Source organism: Mrakia frigida (genome assembly GCF_051309035.1).
Source record: "Mrakia frigida strain ATCC 22029 unplaced genomic scaffold BDY24scaffold_30, whole genome shotgun sequence".
Lineage (NCBI taxonomy): Eukaryota > Fungi > Basidiomycota > Tremellomycetes > Cystofilobasidiales > Mrakiaceae > Mrakia > Mrakia frigida.
Window position 1 is genome coordinate 363,007 of NW_027481251.1, and position 18,601 is coordinate 381,607.

Consider the following 18,601-nt stretch of genomic DNA (forward strand, 5'->3'; position numbering starts at 1 on the left):
AAGAAGGTAAAGACTTCGAGTGGGCAGCTGAACGCCTGGATCCACGAAGAGGACGGAGGGGATGGAGAGGCGTTTCTTGGGTCTCGGACTCTCGGGTGAAGCGGGATGTTGGAGCTTGAGGGGAGATGATCGAACGTCGAAGGGGAAGGAACCTGGGTCGAATGGAACGTACGGAGGCAAACGGGCTGGAGCAGCTGAAGAGAAAGGTACTGTCGAGCTAAATTCTGTATTTGAGGGCGAGGGACGAAAGAGGGTGTAGTGGGAGGGAGATTAGGTTCATTGTTCATCGAGTTCCAGCGAGAGAAACGAGACTTGTGCAAGACCAGAGAGGAGTAAAGCTCACCGAAGACTGGGAACCTGAGAGACTGCCGCTTTGACCACCAAACTTTCACGACAGCGGCGAGGTCAAGAGAGAGACGAGAGACAACTCCTCTTGGGTGAAGATTGAGGATCCATCGGTACGTTCATGCCGGCGAAGTAAGTATCTGTCCTGCAATGTCTATAAGGGTCAAAGGAGCACAGGAGATGCAAAGTCAGCACGAGCAAGAAGAGGGGACGCGACTCGACGACGCAAAAGAAGGTTCCCACTCTCGGAACGACAATCCTCGCCTTTTCATCACAGGCTTCGCGAACTACACCTCTTCACACTGTCTCCTCGAGATCCCAACTGCCTGTATAAATACCTCTCCTGAGCTAAAGATCTTCGAGCCTTCGATCCAACCGAGCTCACCGCTCCTCCTTCCTCCTTTGCATCTCTCAAAGCTCGAAAGTTCGTCGTTCGGTGAACGAATGTGAGAGGAAGAGAAAAGAATTCTTCTCGCGAGATGCCGCGATCTGGTTGCTTCATGCTGCCCAAAGTCGAAGGGAGGCGAGCGAGGGCGAAGAGAAGCAGGAAGGGAAGGAGCGAGTCGAAGCCAGGCGATGGGTCGTCGGTAAAGAACGGCTGATGTGGGCAAGAGGTCGTCGAGCATGAGAAGAGAGAGGAAGAACAGAGCTTTCGGCGATATGGGGGAGCGAGAAGGCGCAGGGTGATGTGTATTGTCAACGTGAGACTGTTGTCGTCGGAGGGAAGGGAGGAGGGCTGAGGAAACGTCGAAGCTCACTTTTTTGATCTGCTTCCGTCTCTTGTGTTTTATGTTTTTAGCTTCCTTCAACTCAGGCCAGCACGAAACTAGCATCAAAGATTTCTCGAGAAGTGAAGTTTTTTCGTCCTGCTTCTTTCTTGGCGCATGTGAGAGGACCAAACAGAACGGCCACCGGGGGAGTCCCAAAGCGTCTCGAAGGGCCGAATCTCGTGAGCTCGCCTGTAAACCTCAAACCCTCACCCTCTCTGCTCAATCGAGCTCTGTTCCTTCCTCCTACTACTAGCCTAGTCATGGCCCTCGACACTCCTTTACCAACCAACAACGAGAAGGCTGCGATCAAGCCGTCCAACAGGACGAGCCGTCGTCCTTCCCCTCCTCCAGCCTTCGTCTCAAGGTTCTTCTCCCCTTCCCTCGCCGCTGGATGGCGTCTCTCCTCCCTCAAGACTCTGATTCGATGTACGCTCGTCTTCGCGGCTGGTCACGTCCTCATCTTTGCAGAGGCATCGTTGAATTTGCTCGGACAGGCTGCTTTCTTCTGCGGTGAGTCTCCAGAGCTTCTGTTGTTGAGCTCGCTCTTCCCTCCCTCCCTCCTTTCAACTTCCCTTCCTCGCTCCATTAACGAGCTGACTCCATCTCAACCTTCTCTTTGATTGATTTAGCCATCGTCACAATCATGCTTCCTCCGTCAATGGCTATCTCTCTCTTCCTTCTCGTGAGAATCAGCTTCATCGAATCGAGACCTCCCCCCTTGAACTGAACCGGCCCCCTTCTTCTCTCCTCTCTCGTTTCCTCAAGGCCTGCACCACCCTCCTCGTCGGTATGCTGCTAGGTTGGGCTTGGGTGAGCACCTTTCTTCTCCGTTTCCGACGTTGTTTTCTCCACTAACTCTACCTCTCTCTCACTTTCAACGCCCCTGCTCTGCTTCCTCCCCCTCTCCCTCGACCTCTTCCCCTCCTCCTCCTCCCTTCCCCACCTTTCATTCTTCAATCTCTTCCTCCGCCAGGGCTGTGCAGGTATGGCTGCTTCGCTCAGCGTTCGGGATGCAACGGTCGTTGCCAGTCAGTATCAGAAGGCTCAGTCTCAGTGAGTCCGCGTCGACGTCGTCTTCCCCTTCTTCTTTTCTCATCTTTTGTAACTCATCTCCCGTCTTCCGTAACTCACATCACACCGTTCGCATCATCCAATTTCACAGGATCGCTACTAATCCCGATGCGAGCTTCCAGAGCATCGTCTTTGAGGGTGCTTTCCTCGATGCGAGGTCAGTTCGCCTTCTTCTCTTGAGCTCGTCGTGAAACTTCGCTGACCCGATCCCTTCCATTCTTCTGCCTCATAGAGCTTCGGCCGTCTTTGGAGCTTTCTTCTTCATCGGAACCTTTGCCATGGGAGCTCTCAGAGCTCACATCCCAAAGCTCGGACTGCTGTCGATCTTCGCGACCAGTGAGCTCTTCGTTTTTCGTCCTTCTCTCTCGCCCTTACTGATCTTTGGATCTCGCTCCTTCTTCAGTCATCATGGACGTCATGTTCTCTTACGGACCTCTGTTCCCCACGGCTCAGTACAATCTCCCAGTCAGTCGTTCCTCTTCCTTCCCTTCCGACGTGCCTTGGTCGAGCTCACGCGTCTTCTCCTCTTCCCTCCCCTTCTCAGACGATGCTCATCCTTCCAACCGCCTGCTACGTCGCCATGGCCGTTGCCTCTCTTCTCTTTATCTTCCCTGAGACGATGAGCCACATCTGGATCAGAGACGTCGTCGAAACCTTCCTCGAACCGTCGCTCTCCCTCCTCGCTGTTCAAGACTCGGTTCTCACCTCGTCGTTCCCTCTCGACGGTGAAGAGTTCGCTTCCAAGGTCCAGAAGGGGAAGGACATTCGACGTGGAATCGTCGCTGGAGTACAAGGGATCCTTGGAGGGATCGGAACCATCGACCTCGAGATCTCGGTTGGGAAGCTCGGTCCTGGAGATTTGAAGGAGATCTCGTCAAAGATTCTGGCTTTAACTCCGAAGACGCTGTGAGTCGAGTTCTCCTACTCTATCTATCTTACAGACCGGCTCTCGTTTCTATGACTGAGTCCTGATCGTGCTCTTTCTTCCGTCCTCATCGAAACAGAGCCCTCGTCTCCTTCTCCTCCGTCGTCGCCGACATGCTCGAAGCCGACGCTCTCCAAGAAGCCGCCATCCCCATGCTCGCCTCCTACAGCTCCTCCTCCACCAACATCCCTCCCACTCGAACTCATGGAACCAGTCGACTCGCCGAGATCCGAAGGAAGATCAAGGAGAGAGAAGCTCGCCACGGACACGATCTTTCAGTCCTCCTCCCAATCCTCGCTGCCACCTCCGCTCCTCTTCGATCCGCCTGCGCTGAGTCAGTTGACGACCTCTCAGGATGGTTGTTCGACCTCAACAAGACTCGGTGGAGGCTCGGGAAGAAGGGGATCGACGAGGCTGGAGTTGAGCAGGCGAAGGAGAGGTTGGAGAGGTTGAGGGTTACATTGAGGGAGTTCAAGGAGACGGAGAGAGAGAAGCTGGTTCGAGGACCGTTTGGGAAGTTCTTCGAGGTCACGGAAGATGGGCATGGATCGCTCAAGTCCGAGTTCAAGGACAAGGCCAACGATTCGGACGTCTTGACGGCTCGATCTCTTTTCCTCTGTTTCGTCTTCACGTGAGTCCTTCCTTCTTCAACCTTTCCGAAGCTCCAATCGGGCGTTCGGAAAACCCTTGACTGATGCACTCCTTTTGGTCTGTTTCTTTCGATCTGAACAGCACCACCCTCGAATCCTACGCCGAAGCCCTCCTCGATTTCTTCGCCTTCTCTCTCGACCTTCGTCAAAAACGACCTCAGTCTCGGCTCTGGTTCCCTACTGGCTTTGGAAAGATCGCTCGCAAGATTCAGTCTCGGCACGGTGTTGGATCAGGAGCCGCGCTGGGGAGTTCGGGAGCTGAGGCTGAGCGGATGGTCGAGGAGGAGTCGATCGACAGCGACGACGACGACGAAGAGGAAGAGGAGGACAAGGACGATTCAGCAGTTCATGGTGAGTCGGGGTTTCTTTCCTTTTGGGCTCGAGCTCGACCTTCAGATGCTGACCACTCGCACCGCTTCTTCTTGCAGCGAGGGATCCCGATTCGACAACCACGTCGAAAGGAGCTCAAAAGCTCTCGAGGTTCTTCAGGTGGTTCGGAAGCCACGAGGGTCTCTTCGCTCTTCGACACGCTGTGGTTTCGATCGGTATCTGGATCATCGCTGTCCATCCCAACTCGGCTCAGTTCAACTACGAAAGTGAGTACGATGCGAAGTCTGCGACGACGAGACGCGTCTTCGTCGACTCTCTTCTGACTCGTCTTCGTTCCTTCCTTGTGCTTGTTCGCAGACAAGGGACTTTGGGCATTGGTGAGTATGATGCAGTAGCTCCCAGATTGGCTCGAGCAGGAGGAGGAGAACGAGGGGAACGCAGCGAGGCGTCCTTCGCTTCAGCTGACTTTCTGTCCTTTCCTTCCTTCAGATCATGGCGCAGACAGGGCTTGGGCTTTTCGCTGGGAACATGATCACCAACTTCGTTCTGCGTATGGGAGGAACTGCTGTCGGACTCGTCATGGGCATGCTCGCTTGGTATATCGGAGCTGGGAGAGGGAACGGAAATCCGTATGGGTTGACGATAATTTCGGTTCGTCTTCTTCTCTGTCTCTCCCTTTTGTTCTCGAGTGCTGACCCTGCTCTCGTGTGCATTCAGTCCTTTTTGGGTCTCCCTATTCTCTACGCTAGGATCGTCTTGCCTCCGACGGAGTTCGTCTCTTACCTCATGGCTGGTGCGTTCCTCTTTCTCTCGCTCTCGCTCTCGTCTCGTCGAACGAGCCCGCCTCTGACCTCCTTCCTTCCTTTCTGTTCTAGGTGTTACCATGGTTCTGAGTATGCTTCTTCGTTCCATCTCTTACCTTGTCTCGAACCCTGCTGACTCTCGTCCCTTCGCTCCGCGCAGTCGTCGGGTACTCGTAGTGGGTCCTCGTCCCGTCCCTACTCGATTCCGTTTGGTCGCTGCTGACTTCGTTCCCTTCTCTTTCCTTCAGTATCGACACCCATTTGATCGTTTCTGCATCCTCTGGAATAGGAGCCTCCGTCGCTTGGAAGAGAGCGCTGCTGGTCTTCATCGGTTTCGTTGCAGCATTCTTGGTAACTTGTAAGGCCCTCGAAGCTTCCTTGTTTCGCCTTCTCCTTCGCTTCCTCCCGAATCTTACTGATCTTACTTCTCGTTCGCACCCTAGGCTTCCCAAAGATTACCTCCGCCCGAGTGATGGTTCGAAAAACTGCAGCCAACGTCGTCGAACGTATCGGATCGCTTCTGGCTTCCGAGGTCGAAGCCCTCCTTCTCGAGGAGGCCAGGTTCTCTCCCTCGAACGTTCCGTCGAAGGAATCCGACGATATCAAGAAGCAGAAGAGGATCAAGAAGATTGGGGCTCGCTTCATCACCATCGCTGTTCGTCGTTCTCGTCTTGTCTCTCGGTTCTCTCGAGGCCCTTCATTCAGGCTGACCCGACGCCTCTTTGTCTTTCGTTCCTCTTAGGCTCAGCTTCAAGGAATCGTTCCTGTCATCGATGACGCTCGACGAGAGCCGCGACTTGGGTTCGTTCTTCTGAACCGCGAGCTATCATTTCCCTCCCTCGAACTGACGCGTTCTTTGGTCCCGCTCCTCAGAGGACCCTGGCCGAAGGACAAGTACGACAAGCTCTTCGCCATCCAGTGAGTCGATCTTTCACCAGCTCAACCCCTTCGATTTGAGCTGACTCATGTTTTCTTCAGATGGAAACTCCTCGTCTCGATATCTCTCCTCAGCGAGGCTTTCTCTCAGCTAGACGTGAAGTGGTGCTCGATTCTTGCCCGAAAGGTTCGTCGGCGTTCTCGAAACTCGATCTTACTTGGGACCAGCGACTGATCCACACTTGCTTCTCTTCGATAGACTCCCTTCCTGAACGCCAACCTCGTTCGTCTTCTCTCGCTTCTCCTTTCACTCCTCTTCGCTTCTCGAAGCTGACTTTTCTCGCCTCTTCGTTCTTCCCAGCTCTCGGACGTCTTCTCGACTCTTGCCATCATCTCCACCGCTCTCAAGGACTCAAACCCTCTCCCGGCAGGTCTGCCTTCGCTGAGGGAGCGTTTGATCTACCATCAACGGCATTCGGCTGTTGGACGAGCCCATGCTCAGAACGCGTTTGAGGCCGACCTGGAGGACCAAGACCTGGAAGCACCTTCGGCAGACAAGTTCAGAAGCTCGTCTATTGGTATCAAGGAGCTGTCGATGGCAGTTCTGACGGTGAGTTCAGGTCTCACGGAAGACGAACAGAGACGTTGAGACGACGAGACTGACCCCCTCTCTCCTTTCCCGTCTCTTTCCTTGCCGCTCGAATTCAGGATCCTCAACTCCCTCTGCACAGCACAGCCGTTGTGGCTCTATCTTCGATCTACGCATGCCTCGACGAGCTCACCGAAATCACTCGGTATGTCTCTGCCTCTCCCGCTCTCTCTTCTTTCTCCTGTGCGACTTCGAAGCTGAATCTTGCTCTGGCTTTCCTCGCCCTCGTTTCAACAGATCTCTAGTCGGAGAGACCTCCTCGTTGTCGGTCCTCGAGGATTGGCGCTCGAGGAGCGTTCGTCAGGAAGAGGAAGGAATGAGGAGAGCGGAGGAGAAGGGGTCGCGGCGCTGAGGAGGAGGAGGAGAGAGGATCTCGTGTTTCAGATCTCTGGGTTTGCATCTTTCGTTCGTTCAGCCATTCTCGGATCTGCTTTTCTAGACATCGTATCAGTTAATACTTATAGCATCACCTTCGTTCCGCGTCCCGTTTCCTTGAGAGCTGCTTCGAGACTCTCCGTAGTGTTGTTTACGTCTCGTCTACGCCAAATCTTGGTAGAAGAAAAGCTGCTGTCGCATCGAGCAGTTTCAGTCCTCCCTAGACTACGGACCAGACTATCTCTTGTATCTCTCCCTGTGTCCCTCTCTCGACGAGGCGCGTCGTCCGACGCGAAGCAGAACCACGAGTCGAAAACAAGGAAGGAGCGACGCGACGAAACAACTTGGAAACGACGGACGTCGGCGATCTTATCTCATACGAGGAAGAGCCGAAGGGACGGAAAGACCCAAATTAGAAAGTGTGGGTTCATCAAGAGCAAAGAGGAAGACCTTCAAGAGAAGGGATCCGAAGACCTGCTGGGATGAGCCTCGGATGGAAACACGTCGAGTCAGTGAGCGTCGTCGGCCGGGAAGGGACTCCGTGAAAGCTAGCTTCCAGATTCCCTTCGAAGTCTTCTTACAGTTGCTCAAAATGGAGAACTAAAAACCGAGAAACAAAGTGGTCGACGAGAACGAACTGACCTCAACTCAAAACTTGAATCGTTTGATCTCCATCCGCCAAAGGCAGCGTCCCCTTCAGAGGCATGGTCCTAAAACGGCCACGAGAACCCCAGTAAGTCCATTCAGTCAGCGGATTGTTTTCTCGAGAGAGACTTTGAGTCGCAGAGAGACAGGGCGCTCGCCTCGTCCTTCACAAGTTTGATGGCAGTTTCTTTTCTTCAACGCTCCCTCTTCCAGCCGACGTATGTGAGATCAGGGAATCTCCCCTGAATCGAAATACTTCTTCGTTGAAGGTCTGTGAGAGTGGGTGGAGGCTGACTGCTAAAGGGCACGGAGAAAAAGAACAACAATGGCGAACCGGCTCTTGATTTTGAAGGAAGGAAGCGACCTCGGTTGAGCGTGCTGCCGTTTATAGCTTCGCCGTTTTTCAGAAGGCATATCTTAGTGAAGCGTTCAAGCTGTATATTAAGAAACTGAAGCTGGCGAGGAGAGGGTCCGTGAGTTCGAAGGGGAAAGGTAGACGCGTCGCAACGAGAAGAACGAACAAACGAGAAAGCGAGAGAGCGAGAGATAAGGCTCGATGCCGCTTGACTCACCGACGAAGAAGATGTTTCCAGGTGTAATTTGATAAGTAAGTTCAGTCTCACCTCGAGCCTCAAGCTCAGAGGAGAGTCGAAGCCCTCGTCTGGCCTAATCACCTCCCGTCGTGTCGCGTCTCTTTCCTCTCCTGCCTCCAACCCAGCCCCCAAGATCAGACGCTCTCCTGCTTCTGCATGTAACATTTTCGAGGTGAAGACAAGCTTGCTACACAACTTTCAAAGACTTCCTGCGAATCGAGGGATCATCGCTCTGACGACCTCGACCTTTCGATTTCTTGAGGTTTCCCTCGCAAGTTCCTCCTCTCGTACAGATTCAGTCCCAGAGCCGACTTTATTTTTCTCTCTCAGTCTTGCTCTCTCTCTCTCCCTCTCTCTTTTTGAAACCTCCCCCTCTCTCTCTCTCACACAATGAAGCGTGTCGTCCGAAGAACGCAAAACAACATGAGCCGAAACCATCTCATCCTCTCTCCTTCCCTCAGTCCATTTTGCTCCTTCGTCTTCAACGAAACGCTGCAATTAAGCAGTGAGCACGACGATACCTCCAGCCTGTTTTTTTTTAAAAAGCCAGGTTTGTCAGTCTCTGGTTGAGGGGAAGAGACGAGGGACGCCAGGAGGCGAACGGAGGTCGAGAAAAGGGGACGAACCTGCTTGATCTTGGCCTCAGCGAGGGCAGAGACGAATCGAGCCTTGACGATGAGGGGCAGGTCGGGGAGTCTGGTGCGTTGGATTGAGGAGGGGTGGGAAGAAGGGAGGAGGAGGAAGGAAGGAATGAAGGGGAAGGGAGGGAGAGGTCAGCTCGACGTTTCCTTCCTTTCGAAGCTCCTCAAAGACCCAGCCAGTGGGACGACATCTGCGTCCTTCGCCTGACGGCTGGCTGGGTCGATGATGCTGGTGGTAGAGAAGAGAGGAAAGACGTACCGTCCCTTTCCGAGGACCTTTCCGTAACCGAGAGCAAGGGTGTCGATGACGGGAACGAGGTCACCAGACTGCTTGGGGAACTCCTTCTTCTCGTCGGTAGGGACGAGCGACCAGACTGTAGTAAGATCATCGAGAGAAAGAGAAGACGAAGGAGTCAGCAAAGGACAAGAGGTGGAGGCGAAGGGAAGGAGTTGAGCTCGAAGGAGGAACGAAGGAACTCACGCTTGTCGATGTTGACGATAGGGCAGTAGTGGGAGTTTCGAGTCAAATGGTAGTGTCGCATACCGACCTTTCCGAAGTATCTGTAGAAGAGAAGCAAGCATCGAGTGAGCTCGAGCTCGAGACGAAGAAGGGAAGGAGAAAGAAGGAGGAACGTACCCAGGATGGTACTTATCGAAGTTGGTCCTGTGGTGGTGCTGTCCTCCAGCCAATCCTCGTCCTCCCGGATGCTTTCTGTGCTTACCCACACGACCGTGACCGCTGTAGAATACGAAGAAGAGGAGGAGGAGGCCAGTATCAGTCGAGGTGATGGGAAGGAAGGAGGAAGGAGGGAAAGGTGAACGAACGCCGAGACGTGTCCTCGGTGCTTTCGGGTGTTGGAGAATCGGGTTGGCATGGTGGTTTCTGCAGATGGGGAAAGAGGGTCCGAGAGAAGAGGTGGGAGGAGGTGGTGGAGGTGGTTTGAAGGTGATTGGGTTGAAGTTGAGGTCGGGAGGTCGAGTTGAAAGTGTGAGGTCAAAGGAGGGAAGGGAGGAAAGGAACGAAGAGGTTGTAGGATCAGCATTTCGCCCTTGTTTGAGAAACTATACACATCCCCAAAAGTGACCATCCTCCAGAGCAGCCTCCCATCTATGCATCCCTCCAAAAATCCGACTCGAAATCCATAGAGGACGAGGTCCAGGCGAGTCGAGGGAGGTCTCCAAATTCTCGCCTGAGAGGGGGAAGGGGAGGGATTGGGAAGGAGGACCTCGCGAGCTCGTTTCCTGGAGTCGATTCGGTTGTTTTGAAAGCGAGGAGGGTGATGGGGAGGGAAGGAGGAGTAGAAGGGTGAGGAAGAGGGGTGCTGGAGAGGTATGTTTTCTAACCTTGAGGAAGCGGACGGAGGAGAAAAGAAAGAAGAGAGGGGAGCGAGAGAAGAGACCAGGGCGAGGGCGAGGGAGACCGCGGAGGCAAAGCAGTTTTTGTCTCGTCCCCTTCCCTCTTTTCGAGCTTCTCCTTCTCCTTTTCTCTCGCTTTCCGCTATCCGTCAAGACCCGCACGAGCTTTAAAAAGAGTTCGCCGTAAGTTCACGTTCTACGTATCCTTGGAGAGTGCATACAAACAGGGTGGGAGGAAGAACGGGAGGAGAGGGAGGCACGCTGGAGGTTTTTGGGCGAAGAGAAGGGGTCGAGCTCAGCATGGGAGGACTCCCTTCCTTCCTAGGACTGTACCTGATTCAATCAACTTGGAAGCTGACTTTTTTTTCTCGTCTTTGGATTCTCAGGTATTTCCCCATCTCGACAGTAAATCCACCTTCCTCCCATCTGGTCTACAGCTCTCGGAAACTCGGTCCAACTGACTCCTCCCTCGCCGTCTTGTGCTGTTCTTTATCGTCTCCAGTGAAGATCAACATCGCCAACCCCGCCACTGGGGCTCAGAAGCTCCTCGACATCGGTGAGCATACTATCCACTCAACATCATTCTAGGAGCATAGGAGGTCGGGCGAAGGAGGGAGGAGCCGTAGAAGACGGGAGGGAAGGGAAAGAGAAGAGGAGAGACGTCGAGGACACGCTTCATTAGGAAGGGACGAAACGCTGACCTTGCTCTCGATTCTGCTCTTCTTCAGATGACGAGCGAAGGGTTCGAGTCTTCTACGACAAGAGGATGTCCCAGGAGGTGCCCGCCGACTCGTTCGTACAACTCCTCAGCAGTCCAAGAGAGAAGCTCGAGAGAAGGAGAGTTCGAGCTGACCTTCGACTCTTCTTCCTTCTCCCTCCTCTTCTCTCTCTCTCAACTCAACATCTACCTGGACCTGTCTCACGCCTACTACCCTACTACACCCACCACCTCATCTCGCTCCTCCTCGGATTCCTACTCCTCTCGCTACTTCCTCACGCGCTCCTCGGAACCTCCCTCCTCCAAATTCAAACCTCAACCTCACACCCTCTTCCTCGTTCGCCATCCCTCCTCAACCTCTACAACCAACCTTCTCCCCAAACAGCATCGGTGACGAGTGGAAGGGATACGTCTTCCGAATCACCGGTGGAAACGACAAGCAGGGTTTCCCCATGAAGCAGGGTGTCCTTCTCCCCAACCGAGTTCGACTCCTCCTCGCCGACGGACACTCGTGCTACCGAGCCCGACGAACCGGAGAGAGGAAGAGAAAGTCGGTCCGAGGATGCATCGTCGGAAACGACATCGCCGTCCTCTCCGTCATCATCGTCAAGCAGGGAGAGCAGGAGATCGAGGGACTCACCACCGAGGCGCTTCCCAAGAGGCTCGGTCCCAAGGTTCGTACCCACCTTCTCGATGGATTTTGGTCGGATGGGATTGGAGGGAGGAAGGAGGAGATGGTGCTGGAGCTTGGTTTGGGAGTAGAAGAGGGAAGGGGAAGCTGGGAACTTCGGGTCGTGTGAGAAGGAAGGGTGAGACGAGAGCTGACTTTTTTCCCTCCTTCCCCTCCCTCTCTCCCTTCCCTTCCTCCTTCTTTCCATCACCAACAGAGGGCTACCAAGATCCGAAAGTTCTTCAACCTTTCCAAGGAGGACGACGTCAGGAAGTTCGTTGTCCGAAGGGAGGTCGTTTCCAAGAAGGAGGGAGCTAAGCCTTACACCAAGGCGTGAGTCCGCGTTTCATTCTCTCCCTTCCCGTCGCGTCTTCTTCTTCGACGATTCTCGTTTCGAACGAACGAAGACGGAGTGCTGACCTTGTTCCTTCCTTTGCTTGTGCTCTGCAGCCCTTCGATCCAGCGACTCGTCACCCCTCTCCGACTCCAGCGACGAAGACACCTCAGGTCCCTCAAGAAGAGGCGAACCGAGACCCAGAAGGATGAGGTTGTTGCTTACAACGTTAGTATCCACTTTCTTCCTCGTCTCGAACGTCGCGTCTTCGTCGTTTTCGTTCGTTCTCGTTCGCGTCCATCTGACCTCTTTCCCTTCCCTCCCCTCCTCTTCGTTTCCCTACAGGCCATCGTCGCCAAGAGGACCGCCGAGAAGACTGCCGCCAACAGGGCCATCCGAGTCGCCTCCAAGGCCGCTAAGAAGTCCTCCGCTTAAAATCTCCCTGAAATCGTCCTTTGCTCTCCTCGACGCTTGGAACGGTTGGAACGGGTCCCTTCGACGTTTCGTTCTGTTTCGGAGTTGTGTAGTCCTTTCTTGCGTTTTTCTCTGTTGATGGATGGTGGTTTTATGCTTTATGGTTCTTTCTTTTCTCTCTCATCGGGTTTGGGGACGAGAGGGAAGAGAGAGGGAGCAAGGGAGGAAGGCAGAGCGAGGCGAGGCGAGTCGTTCTGAGCTCAAGCGACGAAGGAGGTTGAGCGGCCTTGTTTCGACCTCCCTCTACCTGCGTGCTAGACATGGCGAGCGCGTTCCTTTTGACCTTCAGCTCTTCAGAAACATTCGACTCGTCCCCACGATGCGTTCCCCTCCCCTCTCCTCGCCTCTCGCTACTCTCTTCAAAGCTTCGAACCTTTTCCAGGAGAAGCCTGGGGAATCGCAAGATGACAATCTTCCGGAGATGGTACTCTCGTTCGAGATTGATTCGACCGTGACGGCTTCGTCGTACCCTCCTCGGTTTCTTCGACGCGTCGCAGCTCCGTTCTCTCTCTCTCTCTCCCTCCTCTTTTGCTGCGAAATGCAGTACGCCCGGGAGTTCGATGCTCATCATTCGTTTCTCGACTTCCACCAGACCCCTCCCATTCGAGGAAAGGGGGGACGACAGCTCTGCACAAACTAACAACAGAAATGTCTCTGATCGCTGCTCCCCCCCCTCCTTTCCCTTTCGTTTCCTTCTCTCCTCCTCTCCTCTCCCCGTCCTTCCACAATCCAACGCACCAGACTCTCTGACCTGCCCCTCATCGTTAAGGCTCGATTCGTCTCTGGCCTCGCTGAGGCCAAGATCAAGCAGGTTCGTCCCCTTTTCTCGACCTCCGTTCGCCTCCTGGCGTCCCTCTTCTCTTCCCCTCTCAACCAGAGACTGACCAGCGTGGCATTTTTTTTCTTTTTAGGCCGGAGGTATCGTCGTGCTCACTGCTTAATTGCAGCGTTTCGTTGAAGACGAAGGAGCAAAAGGGACTTAGGGAAGGAGAGAGGATGAGATGGTTTCGGCTCATGTTGTTTTGCGTTCTTCGGACGACACGCTTCATTGTGTGAGAGAGAGAGAGGGGGAGATTTCAAAAAGAGAGAGGGAGAGTGAGAGAAAACCCGAGAGAGAAAGACAAAGTCGGCTCTGGGACTGAATCTGTACGAGAGGAGGAACTTGCGAGGGAAAGCTCAAGAAATCGAAAGGTCGAGGTAGTCAGAGCGACAATCCCTTGATTCGCAGGAAGTCTTTGGATACTGTGTGGCAAGATTGTCTTCACCTCGAATATATCACGGGTAGAGGCAGGAGAGCATCTGCTTCTTGGGGCTGGGTTGGAGACAGGAGAGGGAGGAGACGCGCCGGGACGAGGCGTGGTCAGTCGAGACGACTCGACGAGGGCTTCGACTCTGCTCTGAGCTTGATGCTCGAGGTGAACCAGCACCTACTTCTATGATCGTACCTTTAGAAAGCTTCCTCGTCGGTGAGTCTATTGTCGTTGCAGTTTACCGCTCGCTTGCTCTCTTTCTCGTTTGTTCGTTCGTCTCGTTACGACGCGTCGGTCTTTCGTCTGAACTCGTCCGCTTTTCACGCTCTTTCGTGGGTGTCGGTATCCTTTCAGGAGATGTTCCGTAGGCTAGCATACTCTGTATCGAGACGATCTTCAACGATACAGACGAGAAGCAGTATACAGCAGAAAAGGCAAATGAAGATCGTGATCGCGTCGTGTCTTCGTCTCTCGCTATGCAAAGGTATGCCACGTCGTTCCCTCCTCAAGGAGCGAAATGGAGCTACTTGTCTCAGATCTCAGAACCCTCCGTACTCAACCCTAGCCTTCTTTGCCGGCCCTCCATCTCCCTCGTCGTCGAACAACGGAAGCTCTCCGAGAGGCTGTCTCGTCACCGCTGGAAGGACTGAGGCTGGAACGAAGCTGCTACGACACAGCCAAGAAAGAAGGAAGGAAGAGTCAGCACTCGATCTCGACGAGAATGAGAGAATGAACTCGTCGCATTTCAACTCGACTCGAAACGAGGGAAGAAACGAGAAGGGACGACTCACCTCGCACTCTCCAACCCAGCTAAGGACTGAGCTCTCTTTGCTGCTCCAGCATTGGGTGGGTAGACTCTCGTGGCGAGGTTGGTGTTCCCGACGGCTGAAGAACCTCCCGCTCCTCCTGCGACGGCGACGGAGTGGTTTCGTTTGAGAGGATCGGATGGAAGTGGAGGAGGGTTCGCTGCTGCTGCTGATGTTGGGTTCTGGTTTGAGTTCGAATCGAAAGGAGAAGGGAAGAGAAGGAAGGGGATCAGTGTCTGGTTTCGAAGCACGGGGAACGTCGAAGGGAAGGAAGAAGCAGGAGAGGGACTAGACGAAGGAAACTCACGTGTCCAGAAGGGAAGTTGAATCCTCCGACTCTCGGAGGAGGGCGAGCAGCTGATGGTTGTTGAGGTGGTTTCGTGGAATTGGAAGACGAGGAGTGCGAGTTGGGGTTCGAGTTGGAGTTCCCGCTGCTTCCGACGGTGGAGGAGTGAACGTCTGCTGGCGAGGAGGATTTGGAAGATCGAGGAGCGTTGTTGCTGGTGCTCTGTTGTTTAGGTGGAGGAAGAGGAGGTGCAGACATGGCGTGACGAGGATTTGAGGCGTTCCTGAAGGAAGAAAAAAGAAGAGGAGACGACGCGTGAGTTGGTGCGAGGAGATGGCGGGAAGAGAGAAGAAAGGCAGCTTACCCAGCAGCCGAAGTATGAGCGAACGAATCATCCCCTACATCCTCACTCCCCGAAGCTCTCCTTCCAGCAGATCCACCACCTCCTCCTGCTCCAGACGAGTACGCGTCCGCATCCAACACCACTCCCGTCAGGTCGAACCCGTCGTCGAAATCCATCTCCATCTGCTGAGAAGCCGTCGGCCCCATCGGAACGCACTCGTCCAGCGTCGTAGCCTCGACCGATGGTGGGGCTGGGTTGGATCGTGGAAGGGAGACTGGAGTGGGAGGGTTGTTGTTGACGGGTCGACCAGCTCCTCCTCCTCCGTTGACGGCATTCGCTGGTCCTTTGCCTTTGTTGATCGAAGAGGAAGAGTTTTGGTTGTAGCTGTTGTTCATGGCTGATCGAGCAAGGTTGTTGTTGGTGGTAGGAGTGGTGTTGTAGGAAGTGGATCGAGCGGTGGGAGGAGCGGGCGTCGAGGAGGAGGCGGTGGAGGAGGAGGCGTGGGAGGAAGGACCAGCATGAGCGATTTGAGGGTTGTGACCGTTGAGGGGATCGGTGGTGATTCCATCTCGAGAACCGAACTCGTCGAACTCGGGTCGTCGGTATAGCTGTTTCGGATCCCATCGAGGCTGAGAAGAAGAAGGAGGACGAGGGAGCACGGTCAGCTGCGAAAACAAGCGGAGAGAAAGGACCGGAGGTAGGACGAACCGTAGGAGTCTTCATCTTGTTGATCTCCTTTGTGTACTCCTTGTCGTAGAGGCAGTTTCCGAGGACGTTTCCGAAGCTTCGAAGAGACCTCTTGACGGCGTCGGTGATGGCTTCCTTCTTGCACTGTTTCGACGACGCGACGAGAACGAACGCAGGTCAGCGAGCGCATCCTCGACGGCAAAGACTGAGACTGCTTACCTTGTCGAAAGCAGCAGCCTTACTCGGCGAGTTCGAGATCTCTCCGTATCCAACGTCCTCGTGAACGGTTCCGTCGCGAAGGGTGATCCTGATGATGGCGCTGATTCCGACGGAGACTCGTCCAGTGGTCGGATTCGTGTCGCACTGATTTCGTCCAACGGGAAGATAGAGGTGAGTCAGCTTCGATATGGAAGCCAGTATCCGAGCTCTAGATCGAGATCGCCTCTTCTGGGCAGACGGGAAGGCAAGGGAGTCGAGGGAGGAGGAAGAAAGGCGAGCTCACGAAGTCAGTCTCGAGTCTCTGAACCGTACTCGACCATCCGTTGAACCCGAAGACCTCGTTGGCGACGTTGATGACTTCAGAAGATGCGAAAGACGAAGAGAGAGTCAGAACCAGCTTTCGATCTACCGAAAGAAGCAGCATTCAAGCGCTTCGAAGTGACGAGGACGAGAGAAAGAGAGAGAGAGAGCTCACCTTTCCACCCCTCGATGTACGTGAGCTTGGAGCCTGTAAATCGAATGTAAGGAAAGCCAAACGGATATCAGCTTCTTGAACTAAGTATCTCCTCCCTCTTTCGAGGTTCTTGGGAGAGAAAAACTTTCCCACCCTGCTCGAATCGAGCTCCTTCCTTCGTCCCTCCCTCCCGCACCTCTCCTTCCCTTCCCTCCCTCCCTCTTCTTCTCCTCCGCCTCCAAAGTGGAGGACGAAATTACTCACCACCCGGTCCAGCTCTCTGACTAACATACTCGGGTCCCAACTTCCTATCCAGTCTACTCTGCAGAGTAGCGATCTGCTTTGCTGTTTCGTAGGAAGGGAAACCAGGTCCTGCTGAAGGGTGTTGTTGACCTTGAGCTTCACCGTTGACGTCGAACGATCCAGGACCGTTGCCATCCCATCCTGCTCCGAAGGTTCCTGATACTCCTGTCATGAAGAGAGGTGAAGGAGCGACGTAGGTGGGGTTGTATTCTTTGGGTTGCGTCGAAGGGATAGGGAGGGCAGCTTGGAAGTGAGCCGGGATGGGAGGTTTCGAGTTGGAGCTGTTGTGGGAGGTGTAGGACATGGTCGAGCTAAAAGGAGGGAGGAGAAGAGAGAGGAGATAGAAATGGTGAGCTTGAGGTTTCGCGAGAGAAGAGCAGGAGGAGAAGTGGGGACGAACGAGGTGAAGGGAGGGAGGGAAGGGAAGGTGGAGCTCAGAGGTGGGAGGAGGGGTTGTGCTCTTAGTCCTGGAGGACTAGATCCTGGATCGGTTGGAGATCCTTCTTGTTGATGATGGTGGATGGGATAGAACCCTTTGGGATCGAGCGATAAAGAAAGGCAGAAAAACGTCCTCGTCGCGGTTTGGGGAGAGCTCGAGCTCGTCCTCCTCTCCTCCCTCCTTTCTTCTGTTCCAACGCAGCTGATTTCTTTCCTCTCCCGCGACGCGTCACAGAAGGATTTTCTCTTCGCTCTTCTTCTCATGTACAAGCCAGCTGAAACATCTTCGTTGAGGAATCCATGATCCGAAGGTCTCTCTTTTGCCTCGTACCGGCAACGTTGAAGCATCCAAAAACGATCCAACGAGATCGATCCCCTTTCCACGACGAAGTCCTTCTCCCCAACACGCTCGGATCCACACCATCATATAAACCTGTCTATAACTTGACCTCTATAACCATCTTCTGATGGGACACTCCAGCCTAGGCCGCGGCAAAGAAGGGGAAGAGGAAAGCGACGCGTCGTGTGAGCTTTGACTGCGTCCCTTCCAGCTTTGAGAAGGAGACAACAACGTTCCAAAGCACTTACATAGTCAAACAGCTCTCCCTCAGCCTTGTAACCGACCTGTCCAAAGCAGAGAAGAAAAGCTACATAGTCGGCGTCGACACCCTCCGACCTCGACCTCAACGCAGAAAAACGAACTGACCTTCTCGTACAGTTTCGAAACGTAGGCCTGTCCCGAACACGTCCAAGCGTGAATCAGCTCTTGTTTCTCTCGGTCCATCTCCCCTCATCAACGTTTCAAAGAGCGAGCGAACTCACCATGGCAAAACACCAAACCGTGGCCTGCCCCTTCTCCTCTTTCCTTGCCTCCTCCACCGCCCAATCCGTCACAGCCTGAATCAGCTTCGCACCCAGACCACGCGAACGACACCTCTTGAGAACTGCTAGACGACCGAGCTGCTCAAAGCCAATGTGAAAGAAAGGGGGAAGTGACTGGTGAGCTTCGAGTCCGCCGCCTCTCTCCCTCCCTCGAAGAGACCAAGAGCGAAAAAAAAACTGACCTTGAACTCCGGAACCTGAACCCTCACGGAACCCACATCTCTCAGCTCCCCGTCTGAGGTCTTCTCCTCAGCGAGAAAGTGAACAGAAGCGTCGTCTTCCCTGCTCGCAGACGATGCCATCGGTCAGATCCGTCTCATCCTCACGGTCTGTAGCTTCTGGCCCACTCACAGTTGCTCCTTCTGCTCGTCCTCGGGAGAAGGATAAGGGAAGCCCATTTCGGAGCAGAAGACTAGACGCGAAAAGAGGTCAGCTTTAAGAAGAAGGGAGGAGGAAGAGCGAGCTCGCATCATGGACAGCTGAAAGAGTTGGAGAACTGGAGCTCACCTTCGACACGAACGACGACGCAGGCTTTGAGATCTTCGGGAGAGGTTGCTTGGCGGACGGAGAAGGTAGACATGACTTGAAAGGTGAACGTGGTGGTCGGAGGGAGGGGAGGGGATGGATTTGGAACGACGCTTCGGGACCGAGGGCTGAAAGAGCGAGTCAGAGAGAGAGCTCACCGGTGAGCGTGGAAGATCAGGGAGT

The 18,601-nt window shown here is 54.2% G+C and overlaps 7 protein-coding genes across 7 annotated transcripts; 3 read left to right on the forward strand and 4 right to left on the reverse strand.

The window, feature by feature from the left end:
• Positions 1-1,310: 1,310 nt before the first annotated feature.
• On the forward strand, positions 1,311-6,901 carry BDY24DRAFT_170125 (uncharacterized protein). The gene is made up of 25 exons (XM_076636244.1): positions 1,311-1,625; positions 1,745-1,797; positions 1,881-1,925; positions 2,089-2,168; positions 2,278-2,343; positions 2,419-2,522; positions 2,590-2,651; positions 2,731-3,092; positions 3,191-3,742; positions 3,844-4,112; positions 4,190-4,357; positions 4,449-4,468; positions 4,581-4,742; positions 4,809-4,884; positions 4,967-4,984; positions 5,055-5,070; positions 5,143-5,252; positions 5,338-5,549; positions 5,637-5,695; positions 5,768-5,812; positions 5,873-5,957; positions 6,030-6,053; positions 6,132-6,380; positions 6,479-6,564; positions 6,657-6,901. Exons 1-25 carry the CDS (start codon positions 1,376-1,378, stop codon positions 6,769-6,771), a joined length of 3,288 nt encoding a protein of 1,095 aa, XP_076494030.1. The 5' UTR covers positions 1,311-1,375; the 3' UTR covers positions 6,772-6,901.
• A 1,629-nt stretch (positions 6,902-8,530) lies between these two features.
• Positions 8,531-9,548, reverse strand: RPL28 (60S ribosomal protein uL15 RPL28; the record flags this gene model as incomplete). The annotated part of the gene is made up of 6 exons (XM_076638171.1): positions 8,531-8,560; positions 8,659-8,728; positions 8,933-9,047; positions 9,155-9,234; positions 9,311-9,412; positions 9,499-9,548. 6 exons carry the CDS (start codon positions 9,546-9,548, stop codon positions 8,531-8,533), a joined length of 447 nt encoding a protein of 148 aa, XP_076494031.1.
• A 769-nt stretch (positions 9,549-10,317) lies between these two features.
• BDY24DRAFT_170201 (putative 40s ribosomal protein s6-b) lies at positions 10,318-12,385 on the forward strand. Its single transcript, XM_076636245.1, has 7 exons — positions 10,318-10,434; positions 10,532-10,585; positions 10,758-10,821; positions 11,133-11,421; positions 11,635-11,750; positions 11,868-11,979; positions 12,097-12,385. Coding segments are annotated over exons 1-7 (726 nt in total). The 5' UTR covers positions 10,318-10,433; the 3' UTR covers positions 12,187-12,385.
• Positions 12,386-12,544: 159 nt separating this feature from the next.
• On the forward strand, positions 12,545-13,166 carry BDY24DRAFT_417708 (uncharacterized protein; the record flags this gene model as incomplete). The annotated part of the gene is made up of 3 exons (XM_076643760.1): positions 12,545-12,702; positions 12,967-13,036; positions 13,137-13,166. The coding sequence occupies 3 exons, from the start codon at positions 12,545-12,547 to the stop codon at positions 13,164-13,166; spliced, it is 258 nt and encodes an 85-aa protein (XP_076494033.1).
• Positions 13,167-13,904: 738 nt separating this feature from the next.
• BDY24DRAFT_170274 (uncharacterized protein) lies at positions 13,905-15,627 on the reverse strand. The gene is made up of 4 exons (XM_076636246.1): positions 14,932-15,627; positions 14,589-14,850; positions 14,267-14,463; positions 13,905-14,141 (listed from the first exon to the last, which is right to left on the reverse strand). The coding sequence occupies exons 1-4, from the start codon at positions 15,303-15,305 to the stop codon at positions 14,015-14,017; spliced, it is 960 nt and encodes a 319-aa protein (XP_076494034.1). The 5' UTR covers positions 15,306-15,627; the 3' UTR covers positions 13,905-14,014.
• Positions 15,613-16,745, reverse strand: BDY24DRAFT_343688 (RAD52 family DNA repair protein; the record flags this gene model as incomplete). Its single annotated transcript, XM_076637529.1, has 5 exons — positions 15,613-15,741; positions 15,817-15,960; positions 16,100-16,173; positions 16,292-16,324; positions 16,535-16,745. Coding segments are annotated over 5 exons (591 nt in total), but the record flags the coding sequence as incomplete, so codon positions are not given.
• A 592-nt stretch (positions 16,746-17,337) lies between these two features.
• BDY24DRAFT_398749 (GNAT family N-acetyltransferase) lies at positions 17,338-18,601 on the reverse strand. Its single transcript, XM_076641727.1, has 7 exons — positions 18,401-18,601; positions 18,245-18,305; positions 18,076-18,175; positions 17,834-17,971; positions 17,718-17,744; positions 17,600-17,635; positions 17,338-17,493 (listed from the first exon to the last, which is right to left on the reverse strand). Exons 1-7 carry the CDS (start codon positions 18,471-18,473, stop codon positions 17,449-17,451), a joined length of 480 nt encoding a protein of 159 aa, XP_076494036.1. The 5' UTR covers positions 18,474-18,601; the 3' UTR covers positions 17,338-17,448.

Excerpts from the sequence above, each read along its gene's own strand:
- BDY24DRAFT_170274 (XM_076636246.1), bottom strand. The coding sequence starts at position 15,305 with ATGAACAACAGCTACAACCAAAACTCTTCCTCTTCGATCAACAAAGGC. Across the intron at positions 14,851-14,931 it reads GCTCATACTTCGGCTGCTGG|GAACGCCTCAAATCCTCGTC; the intron begins GTAAGCTGCCTT and ends TTCTTCCTTCAG. Across the intron at positions 14,142-14,266 it reads GCTGGGTTGGAGAGTGCGAG|CAGCTTCGTTCCAGCCTCAG; the intron begins GTGAGTCGTCCC and ends GCTGTGTCGTAG.
- BDY24DRAFT_398749 (XM_076641727.1), bottom strand. The coding sequence starts at position 18,473 with ATGTCTACCTTCTCCGTCCGCCAAGCAACCTCTCCCGAAGATCTCAAA. Across the intron at positions 18,176-18,244 it reads GACGAGCAGAAGGAGCAACT|GGAAGACGACGCTTCTGTTC; the intron begins GTGAGTGGGCCA and ends GTCTGCGAGCAG. Across the intron at positions 17,494-17,599 it reads AGGGAGAGCTGTTTGACTAT|GCTGGAGTGTCCCATCAGAA; the intron begins GTAAGTGCTTTG and ends GCCGCGGCCTAG.
- BDY24DRAFT_170125 (XM_076636244.1), top strand. The coding sequence starts at position 1,376 with ATGGCCCTCGACACTCCTTTACCAACCAACAACGAGAAGGCTGCGATC. Across the intron at positions 5,253-5,337 it reads TGCAGCATTCTTGGTAACTT|GCTTCCCAAAGATTACCTCC; the intron begins GTAAGGCCCTCG and ends TTCGCACCCTAG. Across the intron at positions 5,550-5,636 it reads CTCGCTTCATCACCATCGCT|GCTCAGCTTCAAGGAATCGT; the intron begins GTTCGTCGTTCT and ends CGTTCCTCTTAG.
- BDY24DRAFT_170201 (XM_076636245.1), top strand. Across the intron at positions 11,422-11,634 it reads CCAAGAGGCTCGGTCCCAAG|AGGGCTACCAAGATCCGAAA; the intron begins GTTCGTACCCAC and ends CATCACCAACAG. Across the intron at positions 11,980-12,096 it reads ATGAGGTTGTTGCTTACAAC|GCCATCGTCGCCAAGAGGAC; the intron begins GTTAGTATCCAC and ends GTTTCCCTACAG.